The following is an 18,722-nucleotide window of genomic DNA, read 5'->3' as shown; positions in this document are numbered from 1 at the left end:
GGAAAGGAGAAAGCAGTGCACACTGACTGGTGTGTGCGAGGGGCAGTGGATTCTCTCCACCATTAATTGGGCGCTTGCCAGGCACCATACCAGACGTTGGGACGCGGAGATGAGCAAGACCCGGCCTTGCCGGATGGTGCTCATGTCTATTGGGCTCAGTGCCTGAGGCCTGGTTGGAGGGGCAGAGACAGACTGGAAGGCAAGGTGGGGGCAAGATGAGTATCAGACTCAGCCATCTCTTGTCGCTGATTATTGGGACTTAGTGTTCAATGAGTAATGGGGGATATTGGAAGGTTCTAAAAGGGGAAATGGCACTGGCCAGTCTGTGCATTAGCTGTAGAGGACTGATTCTCATCTGGAATTCTGTATCCATTGCCAAGAGGCCAAAGGCTGCAGGTGGCCTGAGGAGGAAGAAGAGGGACAGAGGGCTTAGTAGAGGAGTAAAAAGCAAGACAAAGGGAAACTTTTTCTAAATCTCAGTTTTTACACCCCAGTAAGGGTGTGGTTTGGATTTCTGGTTTATGACCCCCCCCCTTTTTTTTGGTAGCCACAGAACCCAGTCATCCAAGGAAAACTCAGAAAGTATAAATGAATGAAATCAACAAAAGTAGAGCTGTTCTGGTTGAAGTGAAAGATGGGGATTGGGTGGGTGGGTTACCAGCACTGTGGCGTGAGAGGGCTCATGGAACCTCCTTCCAAAGCAGGCAGAAAGCTAGTGAAGTGGGCTAGGTAACCTACACGGATCCTTCTGGCTCTCATATTCCAGATAAAATCCCCAAGGAAGTGAGCATGAAGATAGAAAGGAATGAGGACCCAGTGTGGGGTCCTCTAGATTTTTGAACTCCTAGAAGAACGGTGGAAGCCCGGATCCAGAAAGAAGATTCTCCTGGCCTGACGTAAACCAACCCACAGTGACACTTAGAAACCAGGACCAAAAAGTGTTTGTGGGAGGAAGAAGGAGTTAAGTGTTTTAAATTCAGTGGAAAAGGTCAGTGAGGCCCCGACCAGTGCAGAAGCCAGTGTTGGGCTTGGCCGTGTCCGCACTGGAAATCTTTCTGAAGGCCATTTCAGATAACTGGTTAGAGCGGAAACCAGTTGGAGAGACTCCAGGAGAAGATGAGAGGATGTGGAGGATGGCCTTTCTGATGTGTTTTCCTATGGCTCCCTCTCCAGAAGCATCGGTCTTTTCACAAAAGCCTTGTGCTTGTTGTGTTTTGAGCCCCCAGCTATGTCATGGGATTCCATACCTAAGTTAATGTCACGGCTGAGCTTATCCTATCTTCCTCCCTTGAAAGGCAGTGTCGGCAACTCAGTGTGTATCCCTTCTGGCTTTCTGAAGAACCTTCTACACCCTCTTCAACAAAGTAGAGAGTGCATTTGGAGAGAAAGGACCATTAATAGAGATTGAGAAGAGGATGAGCTGTCGAAAAATTGGAGAAATTTGACTTTGCTGTGTGATCAACAAAGTATAAAAAGCAATAAGGCCGAGCATTTATTCTGGGGCTTTGTGAGCTGTCACTATTCTTTTCAAGCCATTGGAAGGAAGTAGCTGCAAATAAATCAAGTCCCAGATTGGATTTCAAAGCCAGAGTATAACCAGCGTTTGGTGGGGATGGGGAGCTAGCTTGTTTTTAGACAGCTATGTTGGATTTAAGGAGGGTCCTGATTATCTTGAAGTGAAGACTCCAACATTGGGTTCTAAAGGCTAAATAGAGACAAGGACAGAGTTCATGACTGAGCACCCACTGAGTTCTTGGTCATGGGATGACACAGTGTCTCTCCTATGGAGACTTAAAATTGTGTGTGTGTGTGTGCGCATGTGTGTACACACACATCCTTAGTACATATGTGGGGAGAAGCAATGGAAGCCAGACACCATAGGGCATAGGAGAAGCTGGAGCACCTTTTGTGAGAGGTCAATCTGAGACTCCTTCTTTTCCAAGAATCTTTGCTGGACCTTGAATTCATTTTTACAGACAAACTCAATTCTTCCCTCGTCCTACATCCCTGAACCATCCATATAAGGAAGGACCTTCTTTCCTTCCCCAATAAACAACCCATATTTAGTTATTGGATCCTATTTGAGCTGGAAGCATGAGTATAACTTTTGCTTTTTAGTAATTATTCACTCTGTGTCATCAAGACTTATCTCAGAATTATAGGATCGTGGAATTAGGGAGGGACCATGCAGAACCATCAATTATCCAGATACATTCTTAACAAGTCTGGCTATTTTACATTTTGTTCTTCTGGTGGAATGTCTGTGTTGATGCTGTGGCCCTCTACCCAAGTACGGTAGGTCCTGGCTGCCCAAACTTGACCCTCGCTGGTCCACCCAAGCTCTGACAATGAGGAGCTTCCTGCGATTTACTGGGGGATAGCTGTCACTTGGAGCTGTATGGTTTTGCCACTAGATGGCACTGTTCATCTTTTTGGCTTGTACCCAAAGGTGCCTGCCTCCTTTGGAGGCGACTTGTGGGAGAAATTCCAAAGACATGCCATCATGTTCTCAACCAAATCAAACCCTTTACAGCTTAGTTTTTAAGTAAATATTAAGTGTCAGGGGGTTTTATGTAAAATAAACTCTCACATTCTACATATGATTTTAATAGCTTGCATTATCTGAATAAACTGCAGGGACTAGATGATGACTTTCAAGGCTTACGGCGTGCTGGTCAGACTCAGTTTGTGCAGCTTCCTGATCCCATCCTCACCGCCCCCACTCTGAGCTCTTCAGGTTGTAGAGACAAGACCCTTTGCTGAGCCCCCTTGGGATTCAGATCTGGATGGCCTCACTTCAGGAGAGAGGAATGAAGATTCTCCTCTTGGAATGAAACCTCTAGGACTTGTTCCTCCCCCTCACCTTGTGCTGGTCAAGATTCTTGGGTTGCAAATGACCGGAAACTGCCTCTCAAACTGAGCTCAAACTGAAATGGGGTTTATTGGTAGGAGCTTGGGTAGTTCCGAATTTGTGGGAGGCTGGAGAACTGCCCTCCGAACAGAGGCAGGAATTCATGGAGACGAAGTGGGATGGAATGAGAGCTGAAATTGGGCCCTGCGATAGTCAGGAAAGGGCTGCAGTAGTCTGTAGCCACCACTGGTGAGGACTGGACACCAGGCACCCTCCTTGGTACAGCCGCCACTGTTACCCTCGCTGGAGATCTTAAACTGTCCCGTTCTTCTTTGTGTCACCTTTGGCTGATTCAGTCACCAAATGAGAGCATGCCGCAAAACCTGTGACCTAAAAAGGCTGTGTCCAGAGCTGGTGCTCACCTGTGCATGGTCTTTGTCACCCATTACTGTCATGCTAGTTCTTAAAATATTAAAACAGTGTCCTAGCACTCGGGGTCCATTCTCCTTCCATCTTACAATCCAGCCACTAACTGGTTAACACCTGGCATGGAGGGGCCTCCCAGAGAGTGCTACAGCTGACCTCTACTGTGGGTGCTGGGCATTTGTGGCCAAGTGATGGTATTTTGGATAATCTCCTTGACCAGATGTACATTAGATCAGTTTGAAAGCAAGAGTGGGGCTGACACTTAGAAAGTACTAGTGTCTATGTTGAAAAATATTACACACGCAAAGGGCTACCCACGTATGGTGGTGATATTCATCATGTGTGAGCTGAGGCACCTTTTTTGTTTGGTTCATAGGACATTTCCATTCATCTCTTTCCTAGCCTAAGAATGCGTTTGTGCCATGTACTTATTTTTAAAATGAAGATGAATTAAACAGAACTGTCCAGAGGGAAGTGGTAAATGAATTATGAAGGGTTAATACAATAAAATATTACATAGCCATTAAAATAATGGATATGATGACTGTGTAAAAACCCAGAAAAATGTTGAAATCTTTAAAAAGTAAAACATAAAGCTGTCTAGACATTACGTTTACAACTATATGTAAATGCTACTTCTGCAGATAGAGGTTAGAAAGGACTGTAAAGAAAGAAGACACACATTCTATTAAGACAGCTTCATGCTTGAATCAAAAGCCCTTCTTTAATCACTTTAAAAGTTAAAGAAAACCTTAATGAAACTATTAAAATCATTTTAAAAAAATAAAAACGTTTGGATGCTATCCTTCTTGCCCCTAGCATTCTACTCTGTTCCAAGGACAGTGAGCAAGGACAGTGCCTGGCTTCAGTGTGTTAAAAAGGAAAATAACACATGTCTCCTTGCACAGACCCTCAGACTGTGCCTGGGCCTTCTTATTGCGGAATTCATGAACTAGGGAGCTGATTTCCTCTCCCTCATTGCTTCTCACATTTTAAAGTGCAGAGAGACCAGCTGGAGATCTTGTTAAAATGCAGATTCGGATTCAGTCACTGTAGGGTCGAGTCTGAGTTTCTGCATTCTTAGTAAGCGCCCAGCTGATCCCAGTGCAGCTGGTCCCTGGACCACACTTTAAATAGCAAGGTTCTGCACATCCCAAAGTCTTGCTTTTCAGATCATCTTTCCAGTATGTTCACTTAAGGCTTTTTATTCAAAATGTGTGCAAGACCAGTGCTTTGGAAACTACAGAATATTGTGGAGAGAAATGAAAGAACTTCATAAAGGGACAGAGGATCTACTCTCATGAATTAGAAAATTCAATATTGGTAAAAAGTTAATTTCCCTCCAGACTGATGTATAGATTCAACACAGTCCCAATCAAAAGTCCAGCACGCTTCTTGCTTGGTTTTTGGTAGAAGTGGGTAAGACTCTCAACTTTGTGAGAATGCAAAGGATGTAAAAAGAGCCAAAATGATTTTTGAAAAAGAATGAAGTTGGAAGACTCACACTACCAGATTTCAAGACTTACTCTAAAGCTGGAGTAATCGAGAGAGTGAGTTATGGGCTCAAGTCAGATCCGTGGAACAGAATGAAGTCCAGAAATAGACCCACACACATACGGCTGATTGCTGAATGGTGGTGGGCTAAGTGAGAGAAGTCAGGTGCAAAAAGTCAGGTGTAACGTTCTAGGAAAAGGGTTAGACTCTGGTGATAGAAAGCAGATCAGTGGTTACTGCAGACTTGAGACCATACTAAATGAGGGGGTGGCCTTTGGGAATCAAGAGAATGCATTCCCCCCTCAGGCCAATAGAGTATAGAACCTAACAGCCTGGGCGTTCGAGTCTGCCTGTCTGGGTCCCGTTACCAAGCTGTGCCCCCTCATAGCTCTGTCTCCTTATCCATGTAAACTAATACAATGTCATTGCTTACTCTGTAGGGTCATTGGGAGGATCAAATGAATATATTTAAAGCATCCAGAACATTTCCATGTGCATAGTATATATGTATGACTTACTGTCCTTTGGTAATCATTTTGTGTTGTGATTTTAACGTCTTTCTCCTAAAATTTGGTTCTTTCTTTCCTTTACCCTCTCCTTGACCCATGTGCATTCGTGGAACTTGAGGTTTTTAATAGAATCTTAGAACTGGAGGAGATCTTGCTTAGTATCTAAACCAAGTACTGGTGACAAAACTGAGGCCAAGGAGGTTGAGTGTTGTGCCCAAGGTCAAGGTCATGTTCACAGGGAGCCAACCAAGAACTAGAAGCCTGGCCAGGCAACTCCTGGCTATATATGGTGTCTGCATTTTTCATGCAAACCATGGGGACTAACTGTGAACCCGCCATTCATCAGTTCTGTTGTGTTGTCTGTTTTCCTGCAGAGCAGTTCGGAGCCCCAGTAGCGGAAGACTTGTCCTGTTACCATCATGAGCTCTGGTAAGTCATTTTAAACCCTGTCTTTCTCTTCTGGACAAATCTACAAAAGTGGGTAGTTTACCCAGATTTCCCACTTACTCTTAAGGGCCCAGCTGCATTTCATTTTTTATTTTTTGAGACCTGGGCAAGCGCCAAAGCTCTGTCATAAGTTGTCATTGCTGCCGTCGCCTTCATCACGAATGATTTAATGAGTGCCTACTATGTGTTAAGCACTAGGCTTAACATGCACCACATCCTAATCTTTATGATATCTACCTTTCTCGCTTTTTATTTTTTTATTTTTATTTTTTTTTAAAGATTTTATTGAGAGAATGAGAGAGAGAGAGAGCACATGAGAGGGGGGGAGGGTCAGAGGGAGAAGCAGACTCCCTGCTGAGCAGGGAGCCCGATGCGGGACTCGATCCTGGGACTCCAGGATCATGACCTGAGCCGAAGGCAGTCACTTAACCAACTGAGCCACCCAGGCACCCGTCCCTTTCTCGCTTTTTAAACAACTTTATTGAGGTATAATTGTCATACAGTGAACTGCAGAGATTTTCAGTATACAGTTTGATAGATGTTGACATATGTATATACCTCAGTGGCATTGTTTAATCCTGGTGACTGCAGCAAAAGGAAACAGATTGGCCATAATTGTCCCAGGGTGCAAGCTAATCTAACACTTCCTTCATCAAGGCTGGAAGAGCAGCTTGCTCACAGTTTTGCAATGCCTTTGGTAGTAAAAATCAAGACCTAAAGAAATGACCAGTTTTGTGTATTTTTAGTTTAGAGCTGGGCTAGGGAAGTCAGAGAAGGGAACAGTTCCCTGCTCATTATTGAGCCAAAAGTTGTCAGTTTTCCAGTCCAGAATTCAAGGCAGAGAAGTTTCCATCTGGATATTAAGGCCCACATTGGCTCTGAGCGTGCCCTGGAGCCTCCCGAGGCCCATAGGCTATGTGTGGGGTATTGGGCACATGACCAAGTAGCAGCTCATTCATGGGTCTCCTAATTCTGCATTACGTCTGGAGTGTTATCAGAGATCTCTGCAGATTAAAAATAAGCCTTTCCATGTATTGACATACAGTGTCCTTTTAGCCAAATCTAAATTGTGCAGGACGGTGTGTGCTTAGGGCTGAGGGGGGCTCCAGGTAGAACAGCACAGGGCCTCAACTTGGCTTCCTTCCAGACCAACTGTGCAGCCTCTGGCCTGTGGGGACCCTCCTCTGCATTCTCCTCTGTGAAACAGACATCATGGAAGCACCGGCTCACTGGGACTCTGTGAGGATTAAGTGACACAGTGCCTCGATGTACTGTGCCCACCACGTGGCCAGTGTTCCGTCCTCGCTTATCAGCTCAGATCTCCTCCTTGCAAGGAGGGGGACTGGGCTTGTTCTGATCCCTTGAGCCCTTTTGCTGTACGTGAAGAGGCTACACACCTTCTTTTTCCCTCCAAGTGGACTTGGGTACTGCCAGGAGCTCCTGCTTTGTAATTCTTTTCGTTTGCTTGGCTTTTTGGTTTTGTGGTCATTTAAAATAGGCCAGGAAGCGCCTTTTTTTTTTTTTCTTTTCCTGCTCTGCCGCCTAAAATTTCTGGATCTTCTATCAGAATAAGCCTAAGCTGGCATTGAGGCTCCTGCATGCCTAAGGGCAGGAGGCAGAAGAAGGGAGGGCGTGGCAGGAGGGTGAGGGTGTGGACAGGCCTGTGGGACTTCTCCCAGGCTTGCTCTCAGGTGTGGCGCTAGGAGGCATTTTCTAGAAAGAGTCCAAAAAACCCAGACCCTCTGACCTGATAATCGCACTCTTGGGAATTCCTGTCTTAATTCAGAGGAAGCAAAAACAATACCCACATGAAGGTGGGGAATGAGTAGGTTCATTATGTGATGGAATATTATGCCACTATTAAAAGTGGTCATTAGGAAGAAAGCAGCTATAAGGAAAACTTTTGTTTTAACCTTCGGTGGAAAGAGAAGCATGAAAATGGATGCATTCATTTTATTCCAAGTTTGGCCTGGGCTGCCAGTCACCTGGGGAGGGGCTTTGCTTGTGTTCTCTCATTGGATTTTCCTGGCAGACCCGCAAAGACCAGCATGGTGTACCCCATCCTATTCTGTGCATGGGGAACCTGAGGTCCTGAGAGGTGGAGGATTTGTCTAGCATAGCCAGCTGGTGGGTAGTGGAGCTAAGGCAAAGCCAGGCATGGGCACCAGCACACTGTGCCGCAGAGGTCTGAATGGGAGGTGCTGGGACGATTTTGCAAATTTTCTTCAAGTTTCACTATGTTTCATGAAAAGAAATCAAGGAAAGGAAATGCACAGGGCTGAGCCCTGTGGCAGCTCAGAGTCTAGCGTCGGGGGTTCCGATGCAAGGCCTGCAGCTCCAGAGAAGAGATAGTGAAGAGGAACTAGGGCAGGTGCAGGGAGAAGAGAAAGTTACAGAAAGAACAGATGGGGTGATGGAACCTATGTTACTTCTTTTACCTGGATATCTGGCCTTCTTGCCAACACCCTCCTTCCTCCATCCCAAGAATGTAGGTGCGAGGGAGATATTGGCATCGGGGGGAATTAGCCTTCATCTGCAGGTAGGTGGGGGCAGCGAGCAGGACAGAATCTGTGGGGCCAGTGTCGGGAGGTCCAGGCTGCTGGTGGGGAAGGGTGGTGGCCCTGCTTGTGTCTGGATCAGGAGCATCCGGGCTGGCCCGGCAGTGTGGGCCATGTCAGGGAGGCTGATTGTTGGGAGCCCAGGTAGGTGACCTAGTCTCAGCCAGAAGAGCCACCGGGTTTTGGCACAGGGCTTCAGTCCCAGCATTTGGGGAGATAGTATATAAGCTCTTTCGTATAGTTTGCATTTATAGACTATATAGGAGCCATTTTTTATTTTAAAAATAAAAAATGTTTCTGTTGGGGGCAAGAAGATGCCCTGGGGGATGGAGCAGACCAGATTGGAGACCCCAGCATAGTGATCTTGGGCAGGCCTGGCATCCTCTCTGCGCTTCAAATTTCTTATCTGTGAAATAGGAGTTCCTGACTCCCAGCTCCAGGGGACTGGGTCTGAAGGATGAAAATGAGATGCTACTTACGGAATGTTATCGTGGGTCCTCAGATCCGGGCAAATAGATGTTTAAGAAACCATGGCTGTTACGATTATATTTGTGGCTTGATTAGCGCTTGGCTGGTGGGGGGTGGGGGTGGGGATACTCCAAACCACACAGGTGGGTCTTAGGTTGCTCTCAGTGCCTTTAGCTGAGCAGAACTCGGAAAGGTCTCCCTGGACCTAGAGGAGGTGACATTTGCGGTAAGCCAGCCTCGAGGAAGCACAGGATTTCCCCAAAGTAAGGAAAGCAGAGGAGGCATTCCTGGTGTGGGTCTTGCCGGAACCAAGCCTAAAGGTCTGGAAGTTCATATCTGACAAGCTCAGGGGTTGTGAGGAGATGGGCATGGCAGGCAGTGGAGGAGGGAAACACAGCAGGAAAAGGCTATAGGACCAGTGGTTAGGAGAGCCCAGAATCCTATGTGAATTGCCCGGGCTTTGTCCCCTAGGTAGCTGCTGGCCACTGGGGCTTGTTTCCTTGCTTGCTTTTAATTATCAGGAAGATCAGTTAATTTAAATATAACCAGGTAGGCCAAGATATAAGTCATGCAACTTACTAAAAAATTATATTTCAAACAATCATTTGTACATTTGAGGGAACTCGGAATACATTTTCTCCTCATGGGTGATTTTTTTTCCTCATATGCATGATTGAATTCCCAACTAAACCCCAATATTTTTATTTTCAAAACAGAGATGAAATACCATCTACTTAAAGTAGAGTTGTTGTAGAAGATCTTACTGCATTGTCTTGTTTCATTTTCATCTGTCCTGCACCCTGGGGCTTTTTAACCCAGGGAGGGCCACGGTTGGGTCAGGAGCTAGAAAGTGCTCTCTGGATGCAGACTGACAGTGGGGGTGGAGAAGGGACAGAATGAAGACAGGGGGAGTGGTAGGGAAGCCAGGTCATCTCTGGGACAGTAACAGAAGGGCCGCAGTGGGGGTGGGGGGCGAGGGGCAGTGTCCAGAGACATTCCAGGGGACGGATAGCATGCTTCTGATGACGGGGGATGTGGGTGGGTGAAGGAAGGTGTCAAAGAGCCTGAGGTCTCTGTCCTCTGACAGCTCTCACTCTGGATGCTCAGGGATGCGATTGAGCTGGCCTTCCAGTGAGTAGATAAGCCTTAGTCAGTCAGGAGATGCCATTTTGAGGGAATGAAGCAGATTTTTTAAAAATGTCAGAAATGAAGCCATAGCGAGACGGCAGGAGAATTTATGTCACCTACCACATACTTCCCATCCTTAAACAGCTCTTGGGTTCTCTCCTGGTTCAAGCTACACAGCGTTCTCAGAATTCTCCCATGGCGCCTGAGGGGGCGCCTGAGAAAGCCAGCATGTCCCTAGCATGTCACACACGCAGGACTCAATAAATGTCGGGGAGAGAGAATCCCAAGCCTTGTGCTCTTTGTCTCTCTTTCAGAATGTGACGTTGGTGCTTCTAAAGCCGTGGTCAACGGGTTGGCGCCAAGCAGCAATGGGCAGGACAAAGGTAAGCTGTTGAAGGGAAGCCCGGCTGGATATTAGGAAGCAGTTCTAGACAGAACAGAGTATGTGGGACCAGGGCCACTGGCCTGGTACGAGCAGTCACTGGTTGCATCGGGCTGTGAACCAGAGACCTGTTTACCATGCCGACTTTGAGACTGGGAGCACGTTCTTGCATCTCATGGGTCTGAGGCCACTCTTTCCCACCGTGAGGTCACATGGTAATAAAACCTGTCCCTCATTCCCAGGATGTGGATAACAACAGGTCAAGTACACCGACTGAGGCCTTCGCCTGGTGCAAATGGCATTATCAACGTGGAGTCTCCCTTACCTGACATTTTACCTTCAGTGGCAGTAAATAGTGACGCATCCACAGTCCTGCCCTGGAGGCAAGAACCTCTGATTGCTGAAATCAGTTATTTCCGTGACATTAGTTCCATGGGCATCCTCGATTTTCAGTTTCTAAAAAATTTCAGGATAGAAGATTTAAGTGGGAAGTGAGTGATGTGGTAAGATGACCATTGAGGTCCCGTTTGCCCTGTGGTCTCTCTTCCGCAGCCTCTCAACATGGCTGCCCACGTAGCCAGGCTCCAAGGCTCCCATGTCACTTCCTCAGTGTAGCGTGGGCCAAGCGATGAGGTACGGACCTGCGTCCTGCTTCTGTGCTCACAGACGGACATCTGGGGAGGTCCATTATTTTTATGGGTGTGAGTCCCCTTATCTAGAAAATGAGGGAATGAGATGTTCTTCTTCAAATTCTGGGTTTTAGTGATTCCATCCGTGCTCATCCTACTAAATTTTATGGCATCCAAGAGAGGAGGGGGCAAAAGTCCTGTCATTGGGCATTCAAGTCAAAATGCACCATCTCGCAAAGAATAATTTCGGAACGTGACATGTTTGGCTTTTGTAATTTCCATCTGGTTCAGCCAAGCAGTCCTCTTGAGACAAGGCAAAGTGTAAAGTCAGGAGGAGCAACTGGGGAGGGAAGGTACAGAGCACGGGAGGAACTAGGGAATGGGGGACCCGGTTAGTTTGGGGGTCGGTTCCTCTGTGGCAGGAGGGGTCCTGCTGCTCTGTGCTCCTTGCTTCCCTCCCCGACCACCCTTCTCCATTCATGGTGCAGGATGCGTTCTCAGGGCCTTGGGCAATCTTGGCTAAGTCACACTTAGGGGGTGTTGAAGGGCAGTGCCTGAGGAGTGGCCCCAGGGGCGTGTTTCAGCATCCAGGGAGCACGGGGAGGGCTGGGGGCTCTGAAGTTTGTAAAACCTGTGGGGCCATCAACCGCATCTCCGTGAATTCATTCACAGAGCAGACTTCAGGGGTGTGGAAGAGGGTGGCAGGTGGGTGCAGATTCCACTCTCAACTCAGTAGACTCAACCCTCCTTTGGAAAGGAGACAGAAGATGTAACCCGAAGGTCATCATGGCAGCCTGGGGAAGTCACTGAGCCCGGTCCCAGGACAGCTGAGCTCCAGGCTTTTCACCTAGGAGCTGGATGACTGAGGAGTTCTGAGCCTCTTGCTTCTTCCTCTGAAAGTGGTAACAAGAATCTCCCACTGGCCAATCTCCCACATAGTCATAAGGATCAGGCAGTGGGATCACTGTGCAAGCATGTTTGTATCTCAATACATGCACTGGTGTTATTGTCTACTCAGTCATCAGTGGCTGTGGGCTATGTGACCGCCTTATGAGGTGGCAGCGTGATGGGCTGGAAAGTGAACTCTCCGTGGCTGAGGGGCCTGCCTCCCTCCTGTCCCCTTGACAGGTCTCGCTTCCCAAACAGCCCTTACCCCCAATCATTATGTAGATGTGGGGCCAGAAGACCTCTGAGTGTTGCTCATTGGAGTGACCCTGGTGCCATAGTGCCTGAACTCCATCTCTCCTTGCTGCCATTGGAGAGACAGAGTGAGGGGAGGCTTCCCCACAGGCTGTGAGAAGGAGGGTTTGGGGCTGTGCCACCACTGAGACTCCAGGATCTGGGGAAGCGGGGGGTCCAGGGAAGCCTTCAGAGGGAGAAGTAGGGCACCCAGGATATGAGGACAGCAGTCCTGGCCACATCCCAGGCGGTTCTGCTGGCTGGCGGCCCGGCTGAGTGTCAGGATCCCGGGCTGTGTACGTGGGCGCTGCCCAGAGTCTTGAGCATGCACTGGACACCTGGCAACCTCTTGTCCAGGAAGGGCTGGGTTTAAGCAAGACCATCTGCTGCCCAACAGATGGAGGTTGTGATGTGCTCAGGGACAGAGGACCATGGTGGTCAGGGTCCACAGGCACAGGAAGGGCCCCAGAAGTTGTGATGGTGGGGAGGCAGCCGTGATGTCTGAGGGGCCCAGGCAGCTCACCAGCTTGTTCCCTTCCCTCCCACACTCATCAGGGGCCTGAGCCAGGGCTCTCCTCCTCACAGCCCTGCCCCAAGCACAGACACCCCGGCCTTCTCCCAGGGGCCCCTTGGACCCTGGGGGCTCTCCCCTTCCACTGTGTGCCAGGCCATCTGCCTGTCTGGAAATCTTTTTGTCCAGGGCCTTGGCACGTTCCTGGTGTGGCAGGAGGCACAGATTAACACTGACCAACTGCGTATGGGTGACAGGGGGGATGGGGTTCTGCCATCTCGGCAGGGAACTCTGGAGAGAGAAAGCAGGTTATTTTAAATGACCGCATCTAGCTCTTCACATTGTTCTTTTTGTGTGGGCGACTTCCTCCTATTGTCCCTGCCCAGTTCCTCAACTGCCTGAGTGTTTCCCAAATGTTCTTTCTGGATGCATCATTTACCCTTTTGTGTTTTCAGCAACTGCCGACCCCTTACGTGCACGCTCTATTTCTGCTGTTAAAATAATTCCCGTGAAGACAGTGAAAAGCTCTTCAGGCCTGGTACTCCCTCCAGGTATCTCTTCTTGGGTTGGTTTCTTTTTTTAATTATTAGCAGATCATGCATGGTTTTCCTTCCTTTCCTTCTAACAAAGAGTTGGAGGCTTAATTCTTGCATGTTTAGGAGCTCTTCCCTCTCACGTCCTTAGCTGGTTTCCTTTATTCCTGTGCGTGCGTGCGTGCGTGCGTGTTTTGTGAGGCAGCATGTCTAGAGGAATACCACGTCCTTAGCTGGTTTCCTTTATTCCTGTGCGTGCGTGCGTGCGTGCGTGCGTGCGTGTGTGTTTTGTGAGGCAGCATGTCTAGAGGAATACCACGTCCTTAGCTGGTTTCCTTTATTCCTGTGCGTGCGTGCGTGCGTGCGTGTTTTGTGAGGCAGCATGTCTAGAGGAATACCACGTCCTTAGCTGGTTTCCTTTATTCCTGTGCGTGCGTGCGTGCGTGCGTGCGTGTGTGTGCGTGCGTGTTTTGTGAGGCAGCATGTCTAGAGGAATACCACGTCCTTAGCTGGTTTCCTTTATTCCTGTGCGTGCGTGCGTGCGTGCGTGCGTGCGCGTGCGTGTTTTGTGAGGCAGCATGTCTAGAGGAATACTGATAGATGCCTTGCCCCTCCTCTCTTTAGGAGAAGGGTCAGTCCAGAGGCTGCATAATTTACTCTGGCACAGGTGTCTGGTACGTGGGGTACGTGATACATGGAGGTATATGCGGTACGTGGCTCTCCCTGGAGGCTTTCAGCTCCCAATACTTTATTTACAACTTCATTCTCCCCGAGAATTAACGTGTCTACACAGGGAACCTCTGAGTTGGGCCGAACTTGAAGCAGCTGCTTTAGATGCCAATCCTAGATGCACCATTGTGCTCCTCCAAGCCCCGACTTCACCTGCAGTCCCTTCCTGCTGCTCCTGTCCGAGGAGTGGGTGCCGCTCAGGTGTCAGCTCTGACATACAGCTTCCTTCTGTGCGAAGTGGCACAAGCGAGGTCCAGGTGGTGCTTTATCCCGGTGGTGCGCTCTGGAGTTGGGCAGATCTGGCCATGCATCCAGGAGCCTAGGATGGGCTGGATTTGTCATTTTGCAGCTCATCCTTTTTGAAAAGGCCATGAATCAGTTTTCCCAGTACTTTTGTGACCTCAGTCACTTATCCTCTTGATAGGGTTGGACAAGTCATATGCCCACCAAGGTCACTGCCTGCTCTGCCACACACTTTTTGTGCTTCGCTTTCAATGGGAAGAGGTGCTGATGGGGCAGATCTGTTCTCTTCTGTAACACCAGTGGTCGGTCCGTCTGAGTTGTTGGAGAGGCTGCTGGACTGGAAAGGAGGCGAGAGGAGGCTGTGCTTCTCTTTGCCCTGGCATGGGAATGGGGAGGCGTGGATGTCTGAGCCTCCGTCCTGCCCATCACCCACCTTAAGCCTTACCCCATAATCCCAGTCTTGACAATTTTAGGTCAGAGATCCAGGCTGTGCTGTGAGCAACTTGAAAAAATGAACTGTGGCATTCAGTTCAGCTGAGCTGCACGGAAGGAAACACGTGCCTTCTAGAACTGTGTGATCTATGTCAGTTTCTTGACTCCTCATCACTGGTTTTCCTAGAGGATGAGCATCCAGATCTTCTGAAGCCTATTTTGAAATCCTTCTCAATGGAATTCTGAAAGATGAACTGAGTGTGCTGTTAGGCCACAATGAGCTGTAGGAGAGGTCAGGGCCCAGGGAAGGCTCGGCAGGGGGCGCAATAAACACCGTTCACTGAAGGATTTGGTATTTCTTGTCATTTTCTTTGGTGTGAATTTTCTTCATTAAGTTTGGAATGTGAGGCTCTCACCCATGATCTTTCTCCACAGGCAGCATATCCTGTCATCATTTTAAGGGTCTTGACTTGCTGACAGAAGATTTTCTTTTCCTTTTTCCACTGGAGAACAGGGAGCAGTGATTTTTTTTTCCCCAGAACAACTTGATCCCAATATTGCCAACTTGCTCTTTCATAAGAAGGGTGCTCTGGAAGCTTGAGAAATCTCTCATGAACTCTCTTGAATTGTGCCTTACTAATTGGTCAGAAGTCTACTCACCAACCTAAGCCTCATCTAATAAAAGGAATTAACCTGCTTTCATTTTGAAATGTTTTCAGCTGATAATTATAACTTACACAGAACTCATTGTCGCCTCCATTTCCCCTGAACCTCATGATGTGTGGTAAACCTCTGAAAACGGGATTCGTCTCTCTCCTCCACCCACAAATTAATTCTCATTGACTATCACATTGACCATAAGACTGGGTGGCTGTAAGCAGGCTCATCTCATTCCCCGGCTGTCATGAGTTGCCAGCTGACTATTGCTTTAATCCTTCAAGAGCCTTGGATTCAGGCTTCTCTTTGCATCTTTCCTTTTCAGACATGGATCCTACGAAAATCTGCACTGGGAAGGGAGCAGTGACTCTCCGGGCCTCATCTTCCTACAGGGAAATCCCGAGCAGCGGCCCCACGAGCCCTCAGGAAACCCCTCAACATGAAAGCAAACCAGGTGTGGCCCCTGTGCCTGGGGGAGGGGTTCAAAGTCCCCCCGGGAGGGAGAGAGGCCCTCCTGCTTTTGCTCGGAAGGGTGTGCGCTCACGGGCTGCCTCCGATTCTCCCAGAGGTCCCTGGAACCGTCAGCACCTTGTTCCATCTGGGATGGGTGATGACCAGTGCCCTGAACTACCAGGTGCTCCCTTGCTTCGGGCAGAGGCATGGCAGTGGCCACCGCTTTGTTAGCTAGTGACCAGAGAGATGAAGAGAAACCTCGTTACAGAGCTGGTGGTTCTGCAGACTGCATTCTCGAGGACAGAGGTGGCTTAGGCTGCATGGGAGGGGAATGGTGAGATGGGCTAGAGGTTAGGTTCCTCAGAGGCCATCCCCACTTTTGAGAAATGGCTCTAAGTGGCCAAGCAGGGCTGGGGCGGTGGAGGGGGTGAAGCCAAGGGAGGTTGAGAAGTGCAGGTGCCTGACTGACCTGGCTCCCAGGAAAAGAGGGGAGGGGCAGGGCTCAGACCTGGGGAGGCGACCTGGCTGCTGAAGCAGCAGGAACAGAAGAGCCATTCCAAGGCCACTTCACCCTAGGAGCTACGGGAGACACAAGAAGCCCATCTGCAGCCCACCTCCCATCCGGCTCCACTGGTCGGGGTGTCTAGAGAGTGGTGTTGAGACCTGGGACTTCGGAACCCGAGAGATCTGTGTTCACATCTGTGGCCGTGCAGCTGTGGCCAGGATGTTCCCTGTCTCAGCCCTAGTGGTGTCCTCTGTAGAAAGGGCTTGATAATTGCACCTGCCTCAGAGCATTACTGTGAGTGTGGAGTGTGTGAGGTTTTTGCACCTGCCTAGACGTTAGCTGCTATTAGTTGGTTATGATTGTGATTATTGTGACCTCTCTAGAGAGGGTTTTCCAGAGCCCCCCAAGTGTTCTGGGCGTTGAGAAACACTGAGATTTCACAGGGACAGCTAGATTAGGGTGGGGCACGGCTCCCCCACAATCCACTCCATACGGCACTGGTGCTCACACCTGAGCTGCATCAGAATCACCTGTAGTAAAAGGCAGGCTGCTGGGCCCCAGGCTGGGGCTTTAGGAGTTACAGTTATTCCCACTTACAGGTCTGAGGTAGGGTCTGAGGGTTTGCATTTCTGACAAGTTCCCGGTCATGCTGGGATGCTGCTGGTCCCAGGATCACATTTGAGAGCTACTGCTATAGGGAAGGGGAGTTTTCTTTCCTTCTTGAAGGAAATGAAGGAAGAAAAGGAGTGAGGGTGAAGACCACTTCCTTGGGACTGGAGACAAAAGGAGATGGGGCACGCAGACTCTTTGGTGCAGCGGGGAGCAGTGTGTTGTGATGAGAAGGAAATCTGAAGGAAGGAGCCGGTCAATGGCCGGCATCCTGGAAACTGACTTCCTGTGCCAGCCACCTAGAACTAGCGCCAAGGCAGATGCCCAAGGACGAAGCCAGGCTAGGGTTTGAGCCCAGGCCCCGTTCTGATAATGCTGTGCCCTGTGGAGGGCTATGTTTTCCCTGGTCTCAGGGAAGGCATAAGTGGCCTCCAGCACTATAGATTGAAAGTCGCTTCTTGGCCCTGTGTTCCTCCAACCATACCTGCCTTTTGCCCCACTGCAGTCTCCCACTCTAGCCCTCCTGGAAAGGTTGGGCTAAGGAGTGAAGGCAAAATCATTTCTTCCGAAGGCTAGCTTCATCCAGCTTCTCCTGGCCCACCTGGGAAGATCCAACTCCCAAGGATGTTTGGGGAAGAGAGAATCCTCAGGGATAATTGAAAGAAAAAGACCATACCTACAGCCCATGGCTCAATAAAATGACCTTATCAAGTGCAGGGCCCTTCCTCTGGGGATGAATATGTAGTGCCAGTGGGAGGAGAGGGTCCTGGAGCTCCCCCTCCTGGTTATCGGGTGGCACTAACATGGAGCGCTGAAGGGTAGCCTTCACACGGCAATCTGTGGGCTTGGGTTTACAGGACCGTGCAGTGATGTGAGCACTTTTAGGAAGCTCCCTAGTCTCCGAATAATTCTATATCTTATGAATTCTGACAGCTAATTTGGGTGAAGAAATACCTTGTTTTAAAATGTGAATACACTGAAGAATTAGGGGAGAGCTATCAGTCATGCACACCTCTATAGTAAATCGATTTTAGATTATTTTCCTCCTGATAAGTGGAGGTCATTGACTCCAAGTCAGCAAACATTCATTTAGTATCATCTGTGTGCCAGGTGCTAAGTAGTCCGTGGGAATTGTGGTGAGAAATAGGGAGAAGGGAGGGAAAAGGAGCGTAATTCTGGGTGCATCAGATGAGGCCAGAAGTCCGTTTGCTGCAATAGAAGAGTCAGGCACGGGCCGCTCGTCCACTGGCGTGCTTTCCGACCGTGGGGAACCCACACCTTTGAAGCCCAGGTAAAGTATGAAGGACCGGGGCAAGATGGTTTCCAAGCCTTTCTAGTTCCAACACGCTCTGTGACCTTGGGCAGTGTGGGAGTTAACCTGACACAAACGAAATCGCCTTCACTGAGGACAAATTCGAGATTACATACCAGGACAGGTTGGGTGGAAGGAACAAGCTGGGTTTGAGTAGAGGGAAGGGTACCAAAGAGGCTGGAATGAGTTAACGCTGGGAGGATAGGACTCCAGGGTGGGACCTTCCAGCTGGAGATCCTGTCCTCTTTCCGTACTGCTCACTGGCCAGCATCTTGCTGGCGCCTGACTGGCTGTGTCTGTGTGGCTCCCCAGCTCTCCTCTCGTCCCTCTCTGCTCCCTGCACCTGGGCCTCTACATGACAACTTGCTCCACATCCCCCCCACCCCCCCACCAGTCTTCAGTCCTGTCTCAGGGGCTGGGAGTCCATGGGCCTTGAGGGGCCTCATGAAAACAACTTTCTGCAGTATTTGTAGGCAGCCAAGTCCAGCCCAGACTGGGAGCCTGAATATGAGGCAGCAAGTGTCTCCTCCATGCTTCCTACCCCCAGTGCCTTCACAGATCGCTGATGTCAGGTAGTGTCCAGCTCCCTCGCCTGTCACCCGGGCCAGCATCTGTCCCCTAGCTGCTCCGTCTGCCTCCTCTCTGCCTCGCTCCCGGGCTTCACCAC

General features: G+C 49.3%; 1 protein-coding gene across 49 annotated transcripts in view; it reads left to right on the top strand.

Annotated features, from left to right (window-relative positions):
* The window catches only part of SORBS1 (sorbin and SH3 domain containing 1), a 225,784-nt gene that overhangs the window by 102,552 nt on the left and 104,510 nt on the right, over positions 1–18,722 (top strand). For 36 of the 49 annotated variants that reach the window (XM_035724159.1, XM_035724149.1, XM_035724150.1 and 33 more), the window contains exons 3-6: positions 5,655–5,709; positions 10,196–10,264; positions 13,038–13,133; positions 15,502–15,630. In XM_035724159.1, the coding sequence (XP_035580052.1) occupies positions 5,700–5,709; positions 10,196–10,264; positions 13,038–13,133; positions 15,502–15,630 (304 nt within the window). In that variant the 5' untranslated portion in view covers positions 5,655–5,699. The remainder of the gene's footprint in view (positions 1–5,654; positions 5,710–10,195; positions 10,265–13,037; positions 13,134–15,501; positions 15,631–18,722) is intronic. The other 13 variants (XM_035724191.1, XM_035724153.1, XM_035724154.1 and 10 more) reach the window with 2 other exon arrangements.

The sequence above is a fragment of the Zalophus californianus genome, chromosome 15 (genome assembly GCF_009762305.2).
Source record: "Zalophus californianus isolate mZalCal1 chromosome 15, mZalCal1.pri.v2, whole genome shotgun sequence".
Taxonomy (NCBI): domain Eukaryota; kingdom Metazoa; phylum Chordata; class Mammalia; order Carnivora; family Otariidae; genus Zalophus; species Zalophus californianus.
This window is presented reverse-complemented; position numbering and strand designations above follow the sequence as displayed.